The sequence below is a fragment of the Salvelinus fontinalis genome, chromosome 3 (genome assembly GCF_029448725.1).
Source record: "Salvelinus fontinalis isolate EN_2023a chromosome 3, ASM2944872v1, whole genome shotgun sequence".
Taxonomy (NCBI): Eukaryota; Metazoa; Chordata; class Actinopteri; order Salmoniformes; family Salmonidae; genus Salvelinus; species Salvelinus fontinalis.
Genome location: NC_074667.1, coordinates 58,317,960 through 58,339,835, shown reverse-complemented (window position 1 = coordinate 58,339,835; position 21,876 = coordinate 58,317,960). Strand labels below are relative to the sequence as shown.

Here is a 21,876-nt window from a genome sequence, read left to right as displayed (position 1 = left end):
GGTTCTATCTGACATTTTGGTTAAAAAATTGTTAGTCACATATAATTGATCTTTAGATGGTTCTTCATGTGCCTGTGAAGTTCGATTTTTGAAAAAGTTACAGTACCAGTCAGAAGTTTGGACACACCTACTCATTCCAGTGTTTGTCTTTATTTGTACTATTTTCTACATTGTACAATAATAGTGAAGACTTCAAAACTATGAAATAACACATATGGAATCATGTTGTCACCAAGAAAGTATTAAACAAAGCTTCTTCAAAGTAGCCAGCCACCCTTTGCCTTGATGACAGCTTTGCACACTCTTGGTATTCTCTCAACCAGCTTCATGAGGTGGAATGCATTTCAGTTAACAGGTGTGCCTTGTTAAAAGTTAATTTGTGGAATTTCTTTCCTTAATGTGTTTGAGCCAATCAGTTGTGTTGTGACAAGGTAGGGGTGGTATACAGAAGATAGCCCTATTTGGTAAAAGTCCATATTATGGCAAGAATAGCTCAAATAAGCAAAGAGAAACGACAGTCCATCATTACTTTCAGACATGAAAGTCAGTCAATCCGGAAAATGTCAAGAACTTTGAAAGTTTCTTGAAGTGCAGTCGCAAAAACCATCAAGTGCTATAATGAAACTGGCTCTCATGAGGACCACCACAGGAAAGGGAGACCCAGAGTTACCTCTGCTGCAGAGGATAAGTTCATTAGAGTTACCAGCCTCAGAAATTCCAGCCCAAATAAATGCTTCACAGAGTTCAAGTAACAAACACATCTCAACATCAACTGTTCAGAGTATACTGCATGAATCAGACCTTCATGGTCAAATTGCTGAAAAAAAAACACTGCTAAAGGACACCAATAATAAGAAGAGACTTGTTTGGGCCAAGAAACATGAGCAATGGACATTAGACCGGTGGAAATCTGTCCTTTGGTCTCATCAATCTTAATTTGAGATTTTTGGTTCCAACCGCGGTGTCTTTGTGAGGCGCAGAGTAGGTGCACGGATGATCTCTGCATGTGTGGTTCCCACCGTGTAGCATGGAGGAGGAGGTGTGATGGTGTGAGGGTGTTTTGCTGGTGACACTGTCAGTGATTTATTTAGAATTCAAGCCACACTTAACCAGCATGGCTACCACAGCATTCTGCAGCAATACGCCATCCAATCTGGATTGCGCTTAGTGAGACTATCATTTGCTTTTCAACAGTACACTGAGACAAAACACATCTCTGGGCTCTATAAAGGCTATTTGACCAAGGAGAGTGATGGAGTGCTGCATCAAATGACCTGGCCTCCACAATCACCCGACCTCAACCCAATTGAGATGGTTTGTGAGTTGGACCGCAGACTGAAGGAAAAGCAGCCAACAAGTGCTCAGCATATGTGGGAACTCCTTCAAGACTGTTGAAAAGGCATTCCAGGTGAAGCTGGTGGAGAGAATGCCAAGACTCTGCAAGCTGTCATCAAGGCAAAGGGTGGCTACTTTGAAGAATCTAAAATATATTTTGATTTGTTTAACACTTTTTTGTTTGGTTACGACATGATTCCATATGTGTTATTTCATAGTTTTGATGTCTTCACTAGTATGTAGAAAATAGTAAAAATAAAGAAAAACCCTTGAATGACTAGGTGTGTCCACACTTTTGACTGGTACTGTATATATAAGTTCTATCTGCATAAACCCATTTGAACTTGGCGCTGTAAGGTTCTTTCTGCAATCCAATCACAAACCTGTACAAATACAGACAGACCAATCAGAACACGTCTTTGACATTTCCCTCTAAGTATGGTCTAGCCAGCAATAATGGCACGGCAGCAATAAACAAACCTTTCAGTAATCATAAAGTAAGTCATTTATCTAATCATAATACATATCGTAATGTATTTGGCGATGTGTTCTGAGTCTATCATTTACGTATTCAAATAGCTACAGTTAGAACCTTATAGTCCCATTGTCTCGAAATGTTATAGCACTTAATCATTCTCAATGTTGTAAGTTAGTCGTCACCAACCGGTCAATCGCTTTCTCCAAACGGATCTCCAAGGCATTCCTAGTTGACCACTAAACACTTCTGTGAGGTGCTGCGTATAATTTTTGTCTGACAGGTATTTTTCGTTGCTCATACAGGAGTAATCATTTGTTGAAAAAAATCTATCTTATCAGGGGGTACTGCAGCATCCTCAGCACCCGTGGTTATGTATAGACCTACCACTGGCCAATCAGATAGCTCAGATCACCATGTCTGCACAGCTTCCTCAAGCCTAGACTGTAAAAAGAAGCCTTGAATGCACAGCAAAGTTGATACTGAGATTTCAAGAACTATGACTAGAGAGAGACTCAACGAATACACCAAAAAGCTTCTGATTTTATAAGTAATGTTTAAGTTGTTATTCAGCACTGTCAACACTTTGTTCAACACTTTTGTAAGCCATAAAATGTGCTTTCTCCCTAGTTCCACTCACGCTACAACAGCACTGCAGCTGAAATGAATGAGTAGCAAAGTGTTTCGATAAACATCCGTTGTTATTATTAGCGGCTTGTCTTTTTTAATATCGAGAAAAATGTCACTTTCTCTGGACAATGTCATAGGAGTAACAACATGAATTGGTGCATGAGGCAGAAATAATGAAGTGCTACTTGAGTTTCGCCATCAGCTGGAAGGCTGTCTCTCCTTTTCTCAGCGGAGGGAGGGAGAGTAGAGGGATGGTTGGTCAGGTGAGGCAGCCTACCCGCTGCTCCATCCCACCCCTCAGACTGACCATCAGTCCAGTAAAAAAAGCTAATTATTATGCTCCATCATCTGTGCCTCACAAGTAATACAACAAATGATCTATTACTAGTGTGATCAGATACTGTTTTTTCAATATCATTTCAAAATGGTCTGAGAAGAACAACATTGGCAGGGCAATTCAAGCATAGCCAATATGTTGTGATAATGTATTAGGTCTATAGCCTACTGCACAAACATCATTGCTGCATAACTTTTTTTAATTGGTTAATGTTGATCTCGGCTTGCATTTTGACTCAGAATGTGATCTTGACTCAGAAAAGGTTTGTGACCACTGTTGTAAGTGAAAGTGTGGTTTGTTCCGTATCACTTTGAGGTTCAAAAAGGCTATGAATGAAGGATTCGCTAATGTTATTTTTTACATCTGGGGACCGAACACCACTTTTCTACATATTGTACACAAATGGAATTAATGTAACACATAGTCACTTTTTAAACACAAGGAAATAAACTACAGCTTTCACAGCCCTTTCTGCACAGATTCTTTATTTTTAACTGTGTGATTTCAAACTAAGAAATATTTCAGCATAAATGTTGGGTGCTTGAAAAATCTATAAGTCCCTTCATAGTTAATTTGATACTCACAGTCAGATTAATTTCATGCTTATAAACAGATATGAACACCAATTGCTTTCGTAGTATACCAAATTAAGGAAAGGGGATATTTAAAGTCACTACATACTGCACCAGTCACCATACTGTGCAACGGTATTGCTTGCTAGTGATATCCTAGAAACAGCATCAATTATGGAAGGATGGCTCTGTGGAGCATGTATCTAATTGCAGCCAACCGTTTCTAGCCTGTCTATCTATGGGTAACAGGATTTACATTTTATGCTCGATCCGTTCAGTTTTCCACCACAAAACAACAGAAAATGGCCAAAAAGAGTAGAACGAGCTCACCTGCTTTTAAGTAAAGAGTAGAACCAGCTCACCTGCTTTTAAGTAAAGAGTAGAACCAGCTCACCTGCTTTTAAATAAAGAGTAGAACCAGCTCACCTGCTTTTAAGTAAAGAGTAGAACCAGTTCACCTGCTTTTAAATAAAGAGTAGAACCAGCTCACCTGCTTTTAAGTAAAGAGTAGAACCAGTTCACCTGCTTTTAAGTAAAGAGTAAAACCATCTCACCTGCTTTTAAGTAAAGAGTAGAACCAGTTCACCTGCTTTTAAGTAAAGAGTAGAACCAGTTCACCTGCTTTTAAGTAAAGAGTAGAACCAGCTCACCTGCTTTTAAGTAAAGACTAGAACCAGCTCACCTGCTTTTAAGTAAAGAGTAGAACCAGCTCAACCGCTTTTAAGTAAAGAGTAGAACCAGCTCACCTGCTTTTAAGTAAAGAGTAGAACCAGCTCACCTGCTTTTAAGTAAAGAGTAGAACCAGCTCAACTGCTTTTAAGTAAAGAGTAGAACCAGTTCACCTGCTTTTAAGTAAAGAGTAGAACCAGTTCACCTGCTTTTAAGTAAAGAGTAGAACCAGCTCACCTGCTTTTAAGTAAAGAGTAGAACCAGCTCACCTGCTTTTAAGTAAAGAGTAGAACCAGCTCACCTGCTTTTAAGTAAAGAGTAGAACCAGCTCACCTGCTTTTAAGTAAAGAGTAGAACCAGCTCACCTGCTTTTAAGTAAAGAGTAGAACCAGCTCACCTGCTTTTAAGTAAAGAGTAGAACCAGTTCACCTGCTTTTAAGTAAAGAGTAGAACCAACTCACCTGCTTTTAAGTAAAGAGTAGAACCAGCTCACCTGCTTTTAAGTAAAGAGTAGAACCAGCTCACCTGCTTTTAAGTAAAGAGTAGAACCAGCTCACCTGCTTTTAAGTAAAGAGTAGAACCAGCTCACCTGCTTTTAAGTAAAGAGTAGAACCAGTTCACCTGCTTTTAAGTAAAGAGTACAACCAGCTCACCTGCTTTTAAGTAAAGAGTAGAACCAGCTCAACCACTTTTAAGTAAAGAGTAGAACCAGCTCACCTGCTTTTAAGTAAAGAGTAGAACCAGCTCACCTGCTTTTAAGTAAAGAGTAGAACCAGCTCACCTGCTTTTAAGTAAAGAGTAGAACCAGTTCACCTGCTTTTAAGTAAAGAGTAGAACCAGCTCACCTGCTTTTAAGTAAAGAGTAGAACCAGCTCACCTGCTTTTAAGTAAAGAGTAGAACCAGCTCAACCGCTTTTAAGTAAAGAGTAGAACCAGCTCACCTGCTTTTAAGTAAAGAGTAGAACCAGTTCACCTGCTTTTAAGTAAAGAGTAGAACCAGCTCAACTGCTTTTAAGTAAAGAGTAGAACCAGTTCACCTGCTTTTAAGTAAAGAGTACAACCAGTTCACCTGCTTTTAAGTAAAGAGTAGAACCAGCTCACCTGCTTTTAAGTAAAGAGTAAAACCAGCTCACCTGCTTTTAAGTAAAGAGTAGAACCAGTTCACCTGCTTTTAAGTAAAGAGTAGAACCAGTTCACCTGCTTTTAAGTAAAGAGTAGAACCAGTTCACCTGCTTTTAAGTAAAGAGTAAAACCAGTTCACCTGCTTTTAAGTAAAGAGTAGAACCAGCTCACCTGCTTTTAAGTAAAGAGTAGAACCAGCTCACCTGCTTTTAAGTAAAGAGTAGAACCAGCTCACCTGCTTTTAAGTAAAGAGTAGAACCAGTTCACCTGCTTTTAAGTAAAGAGTAGAACCAGCTCAACCGCTTTTAAGTAAAGAGTAGAACCAGCTCACCTGCTTTTAAGTAAAGAGTAGAACCAGTTCACCTGCTTTTAAGTAAAGAGTAGAACCAGCTCACCTGCTTTTAAGTAAAGAGTAGAACCAGCTCACCTGCTTTTAAGTAAAGAGTAGAACCAGCTCACCTGCTTTTAAGTAAAGAGTAGAACCAGTTCACCTGCTTTTAAGTAAAGAGTAGAACCAGCTCACCTGCTTTTAAGTAAAGAGTAGAACCAGCTCATCTGCTTTTAAGTAAAGAGTAGAACCAGTTCACCTGCTTTTAAGTAAAGAGTAGAACCAGCTCACCTGCTTTTAAGTAAAGAGTAGAACCAGCTCACCTGCTTTTAAGTACAGAGTAGAACAAGCTCACCTGCTTTTAAGTAAAGAGTAGAACCAGTTCACCTGCTTTTAAGTAAAGAGTAGAACCAGCTCAACTGCTTTTAAGTAAAGAGTAGAACCAGCTCACCTGCTTTTAAGTAAAGAGTAGAACCAGTTCACCTGCTTTTAAGTAAAGAGTAGAACCAGCTCAACTGCTTTTAAGTAAAGAGTAGAACCAGCTCACCTGCTTTTAAGTAAAGAGTAGAACCAGCTCACCTGCTTTTAAGTAAAGAGTAGAACCAGCTCACCTGCTTTTAAGTAAAGAGTAGAACCAGTTCACCTGCTTTTAAGTAAAGAGTAGAACCAGCTCAACCGCTTTTAAGTAAAGAGTAGAACCAGCTCACCTGCTTTTAAGTAAAGAGTAGAACCAGTTCACCTGCTTTTAAGTAAAGAGTAGAACCAGCTCACCTGCTTTTAAGTAAAGAGTAGAACCAGTTCACCTGCTTTTAAGTAAAGAGTAGAACCAGTTCACCTGCTTTTAAGTAAAGAGTAGAACCAGCTCACCTGCTTTTAAGTAACGAGTAGAACCAGCTCATCTGCTTTTAAGTAAAGAGTAGAACCAGCTCACCTGCTTTTAAGTAAAGAGTAGAACCAGTTCACCTGCTTTTAAGTAAAGAGTAGAACCAGTTCACCTGCTTTTAAGTAAAGAGTAGAACCAGCTCAACTGCTTTTATACTATCATTTGCCTGTTAGATGTTCAATGTTTCTTTTGAAAAAAATATTTAAAAAGGAATGGTTTCATCATATTAAAATGAGAGTTCAGTTCAATTAACAGGGTTTACCTTAAAATGTGGGACAGATGTAAATGATTCACTAATCACATTAAATAAATAATACTCTTCAGAAATGACTTTGTCAAAGCAACAAAATAACTAGTGCTTTACATTGATGGTGTAATCTGGAGACATCAATTGTGATAGAAAATGTCAAAATGCTGAATTTTGGCATTTTAGCAAGCCTTTATTCAAATTAAGAATCTGATTTATTGAATTCTCAATGTGGTCTATATTAAAGGGCTTTCATTTAATATCAAAGGCTTTTAAAATGCAATATTGGTGCACAATGTCTACTTAAAATATCAAAGGGAATCAAAAGGCATTATTTTCATGGAAAGACCCACATACTTTAAATGTACATTTAGATTGTTGCAACGAATGCAATGACCCAATCTGATTGAACTTTGCGGAGGGTCGGAATGACCAAAGCTTGTCTCTACTGCCATCTCTCTTTCATCATTATCAAATCAACTTATTATGAACTTGGCAAAAATGAAATTAAACATTGCTTTTGCCAAAAGCCAAACAATTGTGAGGAGCACACCTCATTAAAACTATAAGAAATAGCTATCAAAAATATGTTTACAAAGCAGGATGTAGCCATGAATGATAAGACAATGAAGGCAGTGAGATTGTTCAGAAGAGGCTGCTGGCAATATCGAGAGGATTTAGGCCTGAGGGATTTATACTCTCAATCAGAAACTTGACATGGTACACACTGCATGTTTGACTTCAAATTAAAAGCTTTTAGTTGTAAATTTCAGAAGAGGCTGCTGGCAATATCGAGAGGATTTAGGCCTGAGGGATTTATACTCTCAATCAGAAACTTGACATGGTACACACTGCATGTTTGACTTCAAATTAAAAGCTTTTAGTTGTAAATTTGAATTTACTTACCTGGTTAACACATAAAATTGAGGGATGAGAACTAGTGCCACAAAGATTGCATTAATTATCTGACTGCAAATAAAAGGTTTCTAATACTAGAATTAGATTCATGTTCATTTAGAATAAGTTACTAATAGAAAACATGTAATCAATAGTACAAAGAAAAGTAAAAAAGATCACCATCAGATCATTCTTCACAACACAAGAAGCCACCAACTAGTTATTGTTCATTATCATCATAGAAATGAGACCCGGACCCAATCTGTGAATAGACCTTAACATCTCCAATACTTACAATTTATCCTTTGATCCCTTGGTATGATATTCCGGGTATACTGTGCTAATGCGTAATGTAGCATTGTGCCCATTCATTTTGAATAAACTCTGCCAAAGAAGTGAGAGGTGATAGGCCTTAATGACACATCCTTCCCAGTTCTAACTTCTGTGAAAATGATCATCCAACCAGGCTTTTCATCATACTCTGGTGTGCGTCCATGTGAATGAAACTGTATAACATTTATTCTAGTCACCCTTCACATTGTTGGAAAGAGAGACACTAAAGAATGTGCACATATGCTTGATGCATTATAGCCTACTCTATTTCGAGACGCCTATCTCAAATGTTATTTCCTCATATAATTGTGCAAAAAGTCATGTTCCGCCCTCCACCAGGCTACTCCTCTACTCTATTGTCCAAAATAGCAACCAACTACGAGAGGTAAACCAAACCCTCGCCCTATATTAACACACCATGGGACATCCTAGAGACTTTAAATCTCTTCATTCTAACAACTGCTGTCTATTGAAGGTTTGAGACTGCCACGCAAGTATCCACCATGCCTACCGACTACAGTGGCACATGGGACATGACTAGTAATGAAAACTTTGAAAGTTACATGGTTGCTCTTGGTAAGTTCTCTTTTTACTTGTTAATTGCAGTACACATTTTCTTATGTTTTTAGGCAAGTGACTTTGATTACAATAATATTGACTATTTATTGATTAATTAATTAGGGTGAGTATTGGTAAAGTGGGACACGTTATGAAAATGTGTTTCCCGAACACCTTACAGAATCATCCCATTGTCTTAACCCCCAACATGATATCATTCTAAACAGCTTAAGAAAGAAATATTAAACACAGGATGGATGGCTCTTCTTCAAACACAAATTGTGCTGAGACCACATGTTTTAAGTCGATACTGGCAAATTGGGACACCTTGATTGACAAAGTGGGACACTTCATTCTTTTTTGTAAAGAAGGATAAATTAGAGTATTTGAGTATTTTCAATATTTTTATGATAAACTTCAATTGTTCATACAAATGAAATGTATCAAAACGTGCTTTATGTATTTTTGTGGAACATTAAGAATGATCATTTATAATTATTATTATCATCATCATACTTTATTATAATTATATGATGTAGCCTATATGTAATTGTATAGCCTTTAAATAAAATGAACTTCATCTAGATCTATCAGCTCAACATTCTCTACATTACACTCTAATGGACATTTTGTAGAATAAAACCAGAAAGACCTTACCCCTCAACAATTTCATTGACTGTTTTATTGTGAAATACAGCAAAATACACTTTTTTAGTCATCATATACCTGTAAGGTTATGAATATAGCTAGCTATGATTTTTTATGTTGGTTAGGTAATCTCTTTCTAAGTAAAATGCAGCTATGCTAGCTTTTTATAGCAAGCTAGGTGATAGCAGATTTGAGGAAAATGAAATGCAACATGTGAGCCTATTTAGAAAATGGATTTCATAATCCCCTGAAATATATTTTCTGCATTAAAATGGCCTAGAGGAGTGTCCCATTTTGACAGTAGGCGATTGGCATACTGGGACACTGTCAAAATGTCAATATTCTAAAAAGGTGAGAGTAGTAAGAAAACAATTTACAGTCATTTTGATTTACAATTACATCCCATTACAAAATAGGTCGTAATTAGACACTGAATATCCTTTCTTAGTTTTTTTATAACCTTAACATTAGGCATCTAGAGACAGGTATCATTACACGGAATGCCACGCCCACAATGATTATCATCACATACTTCCTCACTAACACACAGGCACAATGTTATTGTACACATTTAAAGATATCCATTACAAAGCTTAAGTGTCCCACTTTGCCAGGTGTCCCACTTAACCAATACTCACTCTACCTGTTGGTAATTAATTAATGCTGCCATTAGGTAAGGGTAGCGTACTGTTTTATTCAACTGAAATGGATTATCTTTGATTTATTCACTTTTATTCATTTATTAGATAGGCCTATATTTTCAAATCAATAATTTTTCATAATTGTAATTGATCTTTTCTGTCAATAATTCAAAACAATAATAACATGTATGTGATTGTTATTGTCTGAACTCTATGCTAGTGTTTATTTTTTCTTTAGTATGTGGCACATGCAGGGTTAGGGTTACTTTCTAAATGTAATATGTTACAGTGACTAGTTACCTGTCCAAAAGTGTAATCAGTAACACAACTTTTGTATTAGCCTACCCCAAAATCTGCAACATAATCAGATTACTTTCAGTTACTTTGGATTACTTTCCCCGTCAGAGGCATTAGAAGAAGACAAAAAGGATTCATCAAACGCATTTGGTGTCCTCATAGTGGTCTGTGACTTGTGGTCAGACTTGCTCAGGTGGAACAAACTTAAACTTTTAATGCTAAATTATAATATATTTTATTATAATATACATTGAGAGTACAAAACATTAAGAACACCTTCCTAATATTGAGTTGCAATTTCTATCTTTTTTCTTTTGCTCAACATGCTCACCAGTAGAATTATAACTCCATATAATATGAATCTTAACTTCTTTCGAAATACATTCTGAAGAATTCAAATGTGTAACTTTGGAGTTATGATTCATAACCTAGCTCACCAGTTTCCTACTGAGAATGGATTGGAAATGTTCAGTCTCTTAGGATATATTTGTAACACATGCAGGATTTCTTTCCTTACAGGCATTGATTTTGCAACACGCAAGATTGCAAACATGTTGAAACCTCAGAAAGTGATTGAGCAAGACGGGGATTCTTTCACCATCAAAACATTCACTACCTTCAAAAACTACACAGTCTCATTCAAGATTGGGGAAGAGTTTGAGGAGGTGACCAAAGCCATGGATAACAGAAAAGTTCAGGTAGAAACTTGCAATTTACTGTTCCTATGGGTGCCAACACTTTATCATTTATGTCATATTATTATCATGATGAATAGAACCCTTTTTGTTATTTTGCTCCTTGTTGCTTATTGAACTGTGGTCCTTAATATGGCAACATTGAGAACAATATGTAACAGATCTGTCTAAAAGCCCATTTCAAGCAAGCTGGAGCTATCCCAGGTGTTTTAAAGTTATGGTCCACACAACCCATTCTGATAAGTACTCTTGTTAATTGCAGACGGTGGTCAACTGGGACAATGATAAACTGGTGTGTGTTCAGAAGGGAGAGAAGAAGAACAGAGGGTGGACACACTGGATAGAAGGAGATGAGCTCTATCTGGCATGTAGCATGTACTCATATCTACCTTTTAACTACATTGATGGCATTAGTATTAGTAGGCCTAACTGTTATGCATTTTTCCTCTCTCTTATAGGAAATCACCTGTGGGGATAAAGTCTGCAAGCAGATTTATAAAAAGAGTGCTTGATAATTCTTTCACCATAAAGTTTGCACAATTGTTCTTCAACCTTACATTTGCTAAATATGCTTCATAAATGTATCATTAATATGACATGCTCATGGTATGTTTTGAGTATGCAAAATAATTAAAATAAAATAGTCAACATTTTAACAACATGAATAAAAATAACATGATATACATTTGAGGATTTCGTGATTATGTACAATACATTTAATCTACTAAAAACCATGAATAAAGCGCTGGACCATTAATGCATTGTTTTGTAATACTCCAGCCCAGCAGGTGGTGCTATAGGCCTAGTATTGGTTCAATTGGATGACACCTTCCGCCTTTCTAAGCGCGCAACTTTTCCAGTTTAGCGAAATTTGATTTATCGTAAAGATTATGCCATGCCCATTAGCTAGCTACTCTAGAAACGATTGTACATGTTGTTTCATTTTCTGTTTTAAATATCATCTGGTGAAAAAGTATATGAGTAAACCAGAGTGGTAGGCTATGTATGCTATCCACTACTAGCTGTCTAGCTAACGTGAACTGTCGGGAGAAAATGCCAAAAGCAATGGACGAGGAGGAAAGAAAACTTCAGGTGCAACTTTTACCTTTGATTTATTAATTCACAATTATATATGTGTCTTGTAAGCACGTGTTGTCAGTTAGATAAAGATGGACAAAGCTAGTATTTACTCATGTTTTCACTAAACCCGTAGAGACTGAAAGCAGCAGTCCACTATACAGTGGGAAGACTGTGTCAAAGCATTGGTGAGGATCATCAGAAGGAATTCAGTCGACAGGTTATAGCAGCAATAGCTGAAACGACGTTCAGGCAATGTGGTGAGTATTATAATAACAAACATCAACAAATAATGTCTGTAGGGAAGGGGGGATTGCTGTGCATGACTGCTAACAATAGGGCCCTGATGAGTTAGTTATGAACATCTTTGTGCACGGTCTCCACCTTGGGTTTGCTCTGTCCAAGCACCAGTCAAATTCACATGTTATTCTATGTGGGATGGATTTGATTCGTAAACATGGTAATACTGTAGCTCCAACTTGCCAAATGACAGGCTTGGTATTCCTGTCAACATATTATTTACATATTCGGGTCTTGGGGGGTTTACTGGAAAATCTTGAGACTCAAAAGGATTTGTCCAAACACCCCTATGGCTCCCTTTCCTCATCGTTTTCCTGAAAGACCAAGGATAGATGGGCAGATGACCATACATACATTGACTATCAAGTCCTCTGACGTCAGCGTCATAAATAAAATGAACACTTTCGGTGCATCTCAATGGTCAGATGTAGATTGTTCCCCTTGTCTCCTTTCCTTCATCTGTACTGATGTGGCAAAAAATTGTCAGGCGGCCTAGCGGAGGTTGTAACTAGATGGAGTACAGCTAGGAACGGAAGTGACTTTTCGTAGCAGGTTAGGAGAGCATTTTAGCTGACCCTAACACTTTTCCTAACCATAATCTAATTCCACTAACCTGCTATGTTAATACTCCTTACCTGCTACGAAAAAGTAACTTCTGGTCGTAGCTGTATACCACGTAGTCAAAATCCCTAGCGGTTAGAGCGTTGGCCCAGTAACCGAAGGGTCACTGGTTTGAATACCCGAGCTGACAAGGTGATACATATAGCTCTGGGGAAAATTAAGCGACCCCTGCAAAATGATCAGTTTCTCTGGTTTTACTGTTTATAGGTATGTGTTTGGATAAAATTATCATTTTTGTTTTATTCTATAAACTACTGACAACATTTCTCCCAAATAAAAATATTGTCATTTAGAGCATTTATTTGCAGAAAATGACAACTGGTCAAAATAATAAAAAATATGCAGTGTTGTCAGACCTCGAATAATGCAAATAATTCATTTTTAAACAACACAATACTAATGTTTTAACTTAGGAAGAGTTCAGAAATCAATATTTGGTGGAATAACCCTGATTTTCAATCACAGCTTTCATGCGTCTTGGCATGCTCTCCACCAATCTTTCACATTGATGTTGGGTGACTTTATGCCACTCCCGGCACAAAAATTCAAGCAGCTCGGGTTTGATTGATGGCTTGTGACCATCCATCTTCCTCTTGATCACATTCCAGAGGTTTTCAATGGGGTTCAGGTCTGAAGATTGGGCTGGTCATGACCGGGAGATTGGGCTGGTCATCTGGTGGTCCTCCATCCACACCTTGATTGACTTGGCTGTGTGGCATGGAGCATTGTCCTGCTGGAAAAAACAATCCTCAGTTGGGGAACATTGTCACGTACAAGGTTCCAGGACAACCTTGTACGTGGCTTGATTAATGCGTTCTTCACAAAGACTAATCTTCCCGATTCCAGCCTTGCTGAAGCACCCCCAGATCATCACCGATCCTCCACCTAGTTTCACAGTGGGTGCGAGGCCTACAAGCCAGTGTCTCGCACCCACTGTGAAATTTGGTGGCGGATCGATGATGATCTGGGGGCCACTTTACACTGAGATTATTCTGCTTGTATGTTTCAGATGATTGACTGCATTTCTTTTTTCCCCTTTTAGATATTTTTGCAAAGGACTTGGAGGCCTTTGCAAGGTAAAAGGTCTTCATACAGCTTGCATCGATGTTATGAAATCAGTGTTTATTCAGACTGACAATCCTGCTGTTACAAATGAATGATTTCCAGCCACTCATTTATGCAATGTTGTTAGGTGGGGGGTGATTGGCATCAAATGCTCTGCAGGGTCCATTGTAAACAGAAAAGGTTCATTCAGCAAGTATAAGGCAAGACCACGAGGTTTAATAATTTGCTTCTGTTTCATAATAGGATTAAAACTAACATGTGTGTTGCGGGGGTTAAATTGCAGGCATGCCAAAAGAAGCACAGTATCTGTAGAGGATGTGAAGCTTACAGCTCGTCGAAGTACAGCACTGGTGGGTATTGGCTAATTTAACAGTCTGTTCTTGAAGCTTTATTATTGTATCATTTTATGATGGACCCAATCTGACAACTTTTTATGGTACCAGTCATATTTTGACCCTTATAGGGAGTTGTTTTCCATTACAACATAGGTATTTGCAGTGGTATTGTCTCCCACATTTCAAATAACAAACTCTCTTTTCTAGTCTAACTTCATACAAAGGAAGAGTGAAGAGATTGCCAGCGCCAACCAGGAGCAGAGAGACACAAGGAAGAAGATTACAGGGAAGAGGAAGAATAAGGATACAGAGATGGTGTAGGGAGGGAAAAACATGCTACCCTAGTACTACGTGAATGGTTTCGATTATACAGACAGTTAATAGCAGGTGTACTTTCACTAATATGGCATCAACTGCTCGACCAAACTTGCAGAAAATATTTATTGATTACAATTCCAAGTGGTACAGCAATATTATCGTCATTGGCTGAAATGTAAGCACTGTTCCAATGTCTTCTCCAAAAGTATTTACAGATCTACACATTAACATCAGTTCAATACAATTTTGAAGGACAGCAGGTGTTCCCCAGGTGTTCCCATTCACCTTCAGCATTGAGATGTGCTGTAATATCCTTTGTGTACACATCTGAAATATCATAACCTGTTCATTGTCTTGTCCCAAAGAATAGATTAGTTCTACCCAATGCCGCAATGTTATTTTAAAATATAAAGCCAAATAAACAATACTTGTCATCAGATCTGATTAGAAATGTATCCAAACTTACTACCCAATTCTGACTCCTTTTAGGTTGCCATAAATATAAGAGACCCCATTTCAAGCCTGTGAGGACTTCAGTCTTCATCCTTCAGGACACTGACTCCAGTCCGGGTTCAGATGGAAACCTCGGTCAGCAGTGTCCAAGGTCCCTAGATATGTGAATTAAATTAGATTTTGACAACTCAAATGTCACAAAAGTACCCAGTATTCATATAAGCATATCTATTCAAACAAAGTTTTATTAGAGAACTCTTATTTGACATGTCTAAAACACCTTTGAAACAGACTGAATCACACTGGGAAATATGACAACCACACCACTCCATGCTCTCACACCAACACTCACGTCCCCAGTGTCCTCGGCAGGTGTCATCCACATCAAGTTCACACTTACAGAGCATCAATAACAAGGAAAGAAACCACACACACCATACAGCATTCAGGTCAGGTAGGTTATATAAGCAAGACAAATATTCAGCACAACATTCCACACTACATTTGTGTACTACTTCTGCACTTGATCAATAAGGGTAGGAAAAATTGCTACAATAAAGAGATCTTGAAGTACTACTAAATGAAAGTCCATTTTAGGGGGAAGGAGCTTGTAGCATCTGCAGCTTCCATTCACTCTCACAAAAGCAGTCAAATTGGGCTCTTTCATCGCACAACCAGTTCGTTTCACGCTTTCTTTTTCTCTCCGTTCGCTCACTCATCGATTCACTCTTCGCCACAAGCCATCCTCAGTCGCACTCATGAGTTCTTAAAATGTCAGCTGCGCAGTTCTTTCCATTAAAAAGTGGATAAAAAAATGTAACACCCACCGTCTCTTAGAACATGCGGAGTGAAGCCGTTGTTTGATGGCAAAGCATTTACAGATGGGAAGAGGGAGAGTGATACTGACATCACCCAAAGAATGCTGCCAAAGAGGAGCTTCTTCCCGGGAAAATGGAAGAGAAGTGAACTGCAGAAGAGATTGTAGTGAAGGTTTTTCCATTGAACTTGACTGCAAATAAAGTTGCACTTAAACATTTCAGTTTCAACCAGATTCTTTCCAATGCAAGATTGTTGTCAAATATATGGATGAATAGTGAACCATAGTGATTTCTCATGCATTTTCAGAAACATCACAACTCACAATACATGCCTTTAAGAATCCAGTTGAAAATAGGTCAGGACAAACTTAAATCAATTTGACATCAAAAGTAGCACTTAAGCTGAACACCCTGGTAAATAATAATTCACCTCAAACACTTTCTAAATTAAATCTTGAGCATTTTCCAAATTTACAAAACATTTGACAAAAGCGTTTAGCTATCAGATACGCGTAACACCAGAAATAGATTTGGAAAAAGACATCTCACAATACTTACCATACAAACTATTACTTACATACCCCACCCTGAAGACTTGGACTCCATACTGGAGCCAAATCCTCCTGAGCTAAACCCACTACCACTGGTTGTCGAATTAGAACCGGTACCCCAACCTAGACTGGCTGAACTAGTGCCATAGTTACTGTTGCCTGTGCTGTAGGCCTGGCTCTGATCCCTGGTGGAGCTAGTCTGCCCAGTAGAGGTGGTGCCTGAGGTGGCAGTCTGCCCTTGTTGACTAGCCAACATACCCATCATTCCCCAACTGCTCTGCAGAGCAGCTTGAGCAGCAGCCATCATGGCAGGGTTCAGACTAAAGTTGCCAAAATTAGCCATATTACTCCCGGCGCTGCTCCCTAACCCTGTGCGGTTACTACCAAAGCCCTGAGCCCCAAACCCATTTCCAAACCGCCCTGCTCGCTCCATCATCTGCCTACTGCCGTGCTTTGGCTCAGCGTTTGAGATGTGCACGCTGACCCCCTTAATAATCAGGTCCTCTCCACATAGGGAACTGGCAACCTGGAGAGAGAGAAAAACAACAACATACCAGTCTGACATTAAACAGGTAATTCAGCAGATGGCAAAAAAAACAATGCCTTTCAATTTGCAGTGGCACCAACCTGGTCATCTGCAAAGCTGACGAAGGCAAAGGCACGGAAGGGCTTGGGGATGAAGACGTCAGTGACCTCGCCATACTGCATGAAGAACTGGCGCAGCTCATCAGCGGAAATGTCTTCCGTGCAACGGCCTACAAACACTTTCCTGCTTCTCATGGGCTCATCTGGACCTTGCTGTTTTACAAAGGTAGAAAAAAAGGCTTGCACATTAACTTCTTATGGCCGGGGGCAGTATTGAGTAGATTGGATGAATAAGGTGCCCAGAGTAAATGGCCTGCTACTCAGTCCCAGTTGCTAATATATGCATATTATTAGTATATTTGAATAGAAAACACTCAGAAGTTTCTAAAACTGTTTGAATGATGTCTCTGAGTATAAAATAACTTATATGGCAGGCAAAAACCTGAGAAGAAATCCAACCAGGAAGTGGGAAATCTGGGGTTGGTCGTTTTTCAACTCATTCCCCATTGAAGATACAGCAGGATATGGGTCATGTTGCACTTCCTAAGGCTTCCACTAGATGTCAACAGTCTATAGAACCTTGTTTGATGCCTCTACTGTGAAGTGGGGCCGAAAGAGGGGAATGGGTCAGAGGTCTGGCAGAATGCTTTGAGCTCGTGACGCTTGTTCACGTGAGAGCGAGCTCGGTTCCATTTGCTTTTCTGAAGACAAAGGAATTCTCCGGTTGGAACATTTTTGAAAATTTGTTAAAAACATCCTAAAGATTTATTCTATACATCGTTTGACATGTTTCTACGGACTGTAACAGAACTTTTTGACATTGTCTGCTCCTAGTGAACGCGCTTCATGACTTTGGATTTGTTTACAAAACACGCTAACAAAAGTAGCTATTTGGACATAATTGAACAAAACAAACATTTATTGTGGAACTAGGATTCCTGGGAGTGCATTCTGATGAAGAACATCAAAGTGAATATTTATAATGTTATTTCTGACTTCTGTTGACTGCACAATATGGCGAATATCTTTGTCTTGATTGGGCTCTGAGCGCCGTACTCAGATTATTGCATGGTTTGCTTTTTCCGTAAAGCTTTTTTGAAATCTGACAGCGGTTGCATTAAGGAGAAGTGGATCTAAAATTCCATGTATAACACTTGTATCTTTGATCAACGTTTATTATGAGTATTTCTGTAAATTGATGTGGCTCTCTGCAAAATCACCGGATGTTTTTGGAACTACTGAACATAACGCGCCAATGTATACTGAGATTTTTTTTATATAAACATGAACTTTACCGAACAAAACATACATGTATTGTGTAACATGAAGTCCTATGAGTGTCATCTGATGAAGATCAAAGGTTAGTGATGAATTTTATCTATTTTTCTGCTTTTTGTGACTCCTGTCTTTGGCAGGAAAAATGGCTGTGTTTTTCTGTGATTTGGCGATGACCTAACAATCGTTTGTGGTGCTTCGCTTTAAAGCCTTTATGAAATCAGACACTGTGGTGGGATTAACAACAAGTTTACCTTTAAAATGGTATGATACTTGTATGTTTGAGGAATTTTAATTATGAGATTTCTGTTTAAATTTGGCGCCCTGCACTTTCACTGGCTGTTGTCATATCGATCCCGTTAACGGGATTGCAGCCATAAGAAGTTTTAACTTCTTATGGCTGCAAGGCAAAGTGTTGAGTAGCCAGTGAAATCGTGCCCATTTCAAACGGCCTCCTACTCAAATCTTGCTCGTACAATATGAATATTATTATTCTTTTTGGATAGAAAACACTTTCTAGTTTCTAAAACAGTTGGAATTATTTCTCTGAGTGAAACAGAAGTCCTTCTGCAGCACTTTTCCTGACCAGGAAGTGAAATGTCAGAAATCGATGCTCTTTTCAACTTGATGCCTATACATGGTCTTGACACTTAGGAGTCTACTTACACTCTATACGCCTTCCTATTGGTGTAAAGAGGATGTCAGATAAGAAATTTTTGTGCTCATCTTGTTCTGTGGTGGAAAAAAAACTATTTCTTTGACGTGACCGTCCACTTCCGGTACTCTGAAGGAAGTGGGATTGACTTCTGTTTTGCCTTCCTAACGAACGGCTAACATCCCCGGCTCAAATTTTTTTTTGGTACATGTGACCATATCATCGTAATGTATGTTTTTTCAATATAGTTTAATCAGATTATTGAAACTTTATTCGGGAGTTTTGCCGTGTTCCATCCTCTGACTGTGTTTACGTTGGAGAAATTTATGCCACTCGGCTAGTGCCAATGCTAATTGAAGAGGGAAATTTGCCATTCTGAATCGATACAACGACTCATCTGGACAGAGGACACCTTCTTCAACATTCTGATGAAAGATCAGCAAAAGTAAGACCCATTTTATGATGTTATTTCATATATCTGTCGTGCATGTGAACTGGCCGTGGGCGCCCAATTGTGTCTGTCTATTGTAGCTACGCTAATATAGCGATACATTTTGTTTTCGCTGTAAAACATTTAATAAATCGGAAATATTGTTTGGAATCACAAGATGCCTGTCTTTCAATTGCTGCAGACTGTATTTTTCAGAAATGTTTTATGATGAGTAATTAGCTATTTGACATTGGTGTCTGTAAATATTATGGCTGCTTTCGGTGCAATTTCGGATTGTAGCTGAAATGTAAACTATGGTTTATACATGAAATATGCAAATTTTTCGAACAAAACACATGCTATACAATAAATATGTTATCAGACTGTCATCTGATGAATTTGTTTCTTGGTTAGTGGCTATTTATATCTTTATTTGGTCGAATTTGTGATAGCACCTGATGGAGTAAGAAACTGATGGAGTTAGAAAAGTTGTGTCTTTTGCTAACGTGGTTAGCTAATAGATTTACATATTTTGTCTTCCCTGTAAAACATTTTAAAAATCGGACATGTTGGCTTGATTCACAAGATGTGCACCTTTCATCTGGTGTCTTGGACTTGATAATGTGTGAAAGTTAAATATATATATAAAAAAAATAGATTGAATTTCACACCCTGCACTTTGAGCTGGATGTTGTCATAAGTGTACCGGTGTCCGGCTGCCCCCGTAAAAGGTTAACAATATGTATGGCATTAGGGGGAGGTGGTGGGCCGGTGTGGTCTGAAATAAGTGCTCTTGCCATTAATGATCCATGTTACTACATGCCATACAGATACAAACACCTACCTTGGAGTTGGGGAGTTTGCAGTCACACCATCTTCCATCAATCATGTGGCGTTGAGAGATCACTTTATCTTGAGTTTCATACTCAGTAAACCTCACAAAGCCAAATCCCTTTGAGTTTCCAGTCTTCACATCTCGTTTCACCTGTAAGTAGGAACATGGGGTTAAAACCTACATTTCCCCTTTAAACATTTTGGGTTAATCTGCAGTTGCTACATTCATTTTGGGACATAAATGATATGTACCCATTGATTCATGAAGAATATAACTCAGAAATGCCTCATGAGCTTAGCTTAGTTAAATTTACATACCTCATCACAACCCAAAATAAGCTTTACTCCAATGTTTGTTAAAGTAAGAGAAACACTATACCATCAAAACATAGTTAAAACTAGCATGTTGATATCATGGATGGTCAGTCCTTGCATCCATAGCTCAGTCTATGAATTTGAGAGTGGCTATGTTTCTCCAGATCCAACCCTTAGCAAAACAGTGGTGGAGAGAACGCATTGTCATTGTTTAAACTGTTCACTGCCACTTTAAAATGTCTCAAATGTTAGTTTAGTAGGAACCACAGATATAGCAAGGCCTTGTACATTAGAGCTGTGTAAAAGGAAAAAAATGTATCCACAGCACTCAAGTGATCTGCATGAATGAAATTGCTAATCTGAGACTTTACCTGTACCATGATGACTTCCCCAAAGGTGCTGAAGTAATCTTTCAGGTCCTGTTCAGATGTCTTCCATGGCAACCCCAGTACAATCAGGTCTGAAGTCTTCATGTCACCCCTCTTCATCTTTACAGCTGAGGAGGCATCAATCTCGTCCATTTTCCTTTTGTTGTCTGAAATAGTGTGGTACAGATCATTCAATCGCTGTTGGAACACCTGACAGACATTTGCCTAGCTAGATACTCATTCAATGTGATGCATATAGCTAGGGAAAAGTTGACGCTTAAATAATGTATTATATATGTATTATAATGCATTTGTCCACCAGTTGGTGGCTAATAAAATAACACGTAAAAAGTCAGTCACCATACCTTTAGGATAATTGACGACATAGACCAAATTGCCCCAGCCGTTTTCAGGTGCATGAAGAATCCCTTCCACCAAACGGACCCCTCGCATGCACTGCGAAACTGGACTCCTGAATCGTAGGCCGCAGGCCCCTGGAAACTGAGCTGCCACAGTAGAAAGCAACACTGTGCCATCATCCTCGGATGGGATCTCCATGGGCTCCTCATTCTCTTCTTCGGCAACGCGAATGTACACCTCTGCCATTGTTACGCACAACGCCTTTTCTCAGCCCAAAAAACAGCACTGGCAAGCTTACGTTAGATAGCCCTCTAAACACTTGGCTATGCCCGACGACACGAGCCGATTGGTACAAAACAGTTGTGAAAAAAACTGGTTTTGCAAAAAAAATAAATAGTTTAGATGTTGAAATGGACGCTGTTTATCTTGATTACCCCAAATTGTATTTTAACGACGTAGAGTTTGAGATTCTCGCAAACGAGGCTACCACGGTCCCACTGCCAGTGTTCCTTTGTTAGGTTGGCTAGCTAATGTTAGCTAGCTGTGTCATCGACACCGGACGACGACCTCGCTATAGCAATGTGGCTATGAATGCGCTAACGGCGTCTATCGCAGTGTTGGTCCTACAAATTGAAATGTCGTCTAAGAACACTGAAATCGAGCAATCATATAATTAACGTGAAGTCTTAACTCCGTTTTCTTATCTAAAATGTACGTATCACTGCAGATTTAAAGCAAATATTTACGCTCAAAAGCATCTGCGACAACATGAAACACCGCTGTACTTTCAGATCAAAATGGCATTATGTAAGTCATGGAGGAAGTACGTCATGTCAGATCATCTCATTG

General features: G+C 38.7%; 3 protein-coding genes across 4 annotated transcripts; 2 read left to right on the top strand and 1 right to left on the bottom strand.

The window, feature by feature from the left end:
• The first annotated feature begins 8,224 nt into the window (after positions 1-8,224).
• LOC129851194 (retinoid-binding protein 7-like) lies at positions 8,225-11,424 on the top strand. The gene is made up of 4 exons (XM_055917563.1): positions 8,225-8,404; positions 10,492-10,670; positions 10,930-11,031; positions 11,126-11,424. The coding sequence occupies exons 1-4, from the start codon at positions 8,332-8,334 to the stop codon at positions 11,177-11,179; spliced, it is 408 nt and encodes a 135-aa protein (XP_055773538.1). The 5' UTR covers positions 8,225-8,331; the 3' UTR covers positions 11,180-11,424.
• Positions 11,425-11,466: 42 nt separating this feature from the next.
• Positions 11,467-14,822, top strand: cenps (centromere protein S). The gene is made up of 5 exons (XM_055917562.1): positions 11,467-11,759; positions 11,881-12,004; positions 13,708-13,741; positions 14,014-14,080; positions 14,273-14,822. The coding sequence occupies exons 1-5, from the start codon at positions 11,673-11,675 to the stop codon at positions 14,384-14,386; spliced, it is 426 nt and encodes a 141-aa protein (XP_055773537.1). The 5' UTR covers positions 11,467-11,672; the 3' UTR covers positions 14,387-14,822.
• Positions 14,488-21,853, bottom strand: LOC129851191 (TAR DNA-binding protein 43-like). Of its 2 annotated transcripts, XR_008758940.1 has the most exons (6): positions 21,033-21,853; positions 20,671-20,834; positions 19,995-20,135; positions 16,833-17,003; positions 15,664-16,731; positions 14,488-14,991 (listed from the first exon to the last, which is right to left on the bottom strand). XR_008758940.1 is itself a non-coding variant. In XM_055917561.1 (5 exons), the coding sequence occupies exons 1-5, from the start codon at positions 21,271-21,273 to the stop codon at positions 16,228-16,230; spliced, it is 1,221 nt and encodes a 406-aa protein (XP_055773536.1). In that variant the 5' UTR covers positions 21,274-21,853; the 3' UTR covers positions 14,488-16,227. The 2 variants fall into 2 exon arrangements, 1 of the variants encoding a protein (XP_055773536.1); XM_055917561.1 differs by having other exon boundaries at positions 14,488-16,731.
• Between the last annotated feature and the right edge of the window lie 23 nt (positions 21,854-21,876).

Excerpts from the sequence above, each read along its gene's own strand:
- LOC129851194 (XM_055917563.1), top strand. The coding sequence starts at position 8,332 with ATGCCTACCGACTACAGTGGCACATGGGACATGACTAGTAATGAAAAC. Across the intron at positions 10,671-10,929 it reads TGGATAACAGAAAAGTTCAG|ACGGTGGTCAACTGGGACAA; the intron begins GTAGAAACTTGC and ends TGTTAATTGCAG. Across the intron at positions 11,032-11,125 it reads AAGGAGATGAGCTCTATCTG|GAAATCACCTGTGGGGATAA; the intron begins GCATGTAGCATG and ends TCTCTCTTATAG.
- cenps (XM_055917562.1), top strand. The coding sequence starts at position 11,673 with ATGCTATCCACTACTAGCTGTCTAGCTAACGTGAACTGTCGGGAGAAA. Across the intron at positions 12,005-13,707 it reads AACGACGTTCAGGCAATGTG|ATATTTTTGCAAAGGACTTG; the intron begins GTGAGTATTATA and ends TTCCCCTTTTAG. Across the intron at positions 14,081-14,272 it reads CTCGTCGAAGTACAGCACTG|TCTAACTTCATACAAAGGAA; the intron begins GTGGGTATTGGC and ends TCTCTTTTCTAG.
- LOC129851191 (XM_055917561.1), bottom strand. The coding sequence starts at position 21,273 with ATGGCAGAGGTGTACATTCGCGTTGCCGAAGAAGAGAATGAGGAGCCC. Across the intron at positions 20,136-20,670 it reads GGGAAGTCATCATGGTACAG|GTGAAACGAGATGTGAAGAC; the intron begins GTAAAGTCTCAG and ends TCCTACTTACAG. Across the intron at positions 16,732-16,832 it reads TCAGCTTTGCAGATGACCAG|GTTGCCAGTTCCCTATGTGG; the intron begins GTTGGTGCCACT and ends CTCTCTCTCCAG.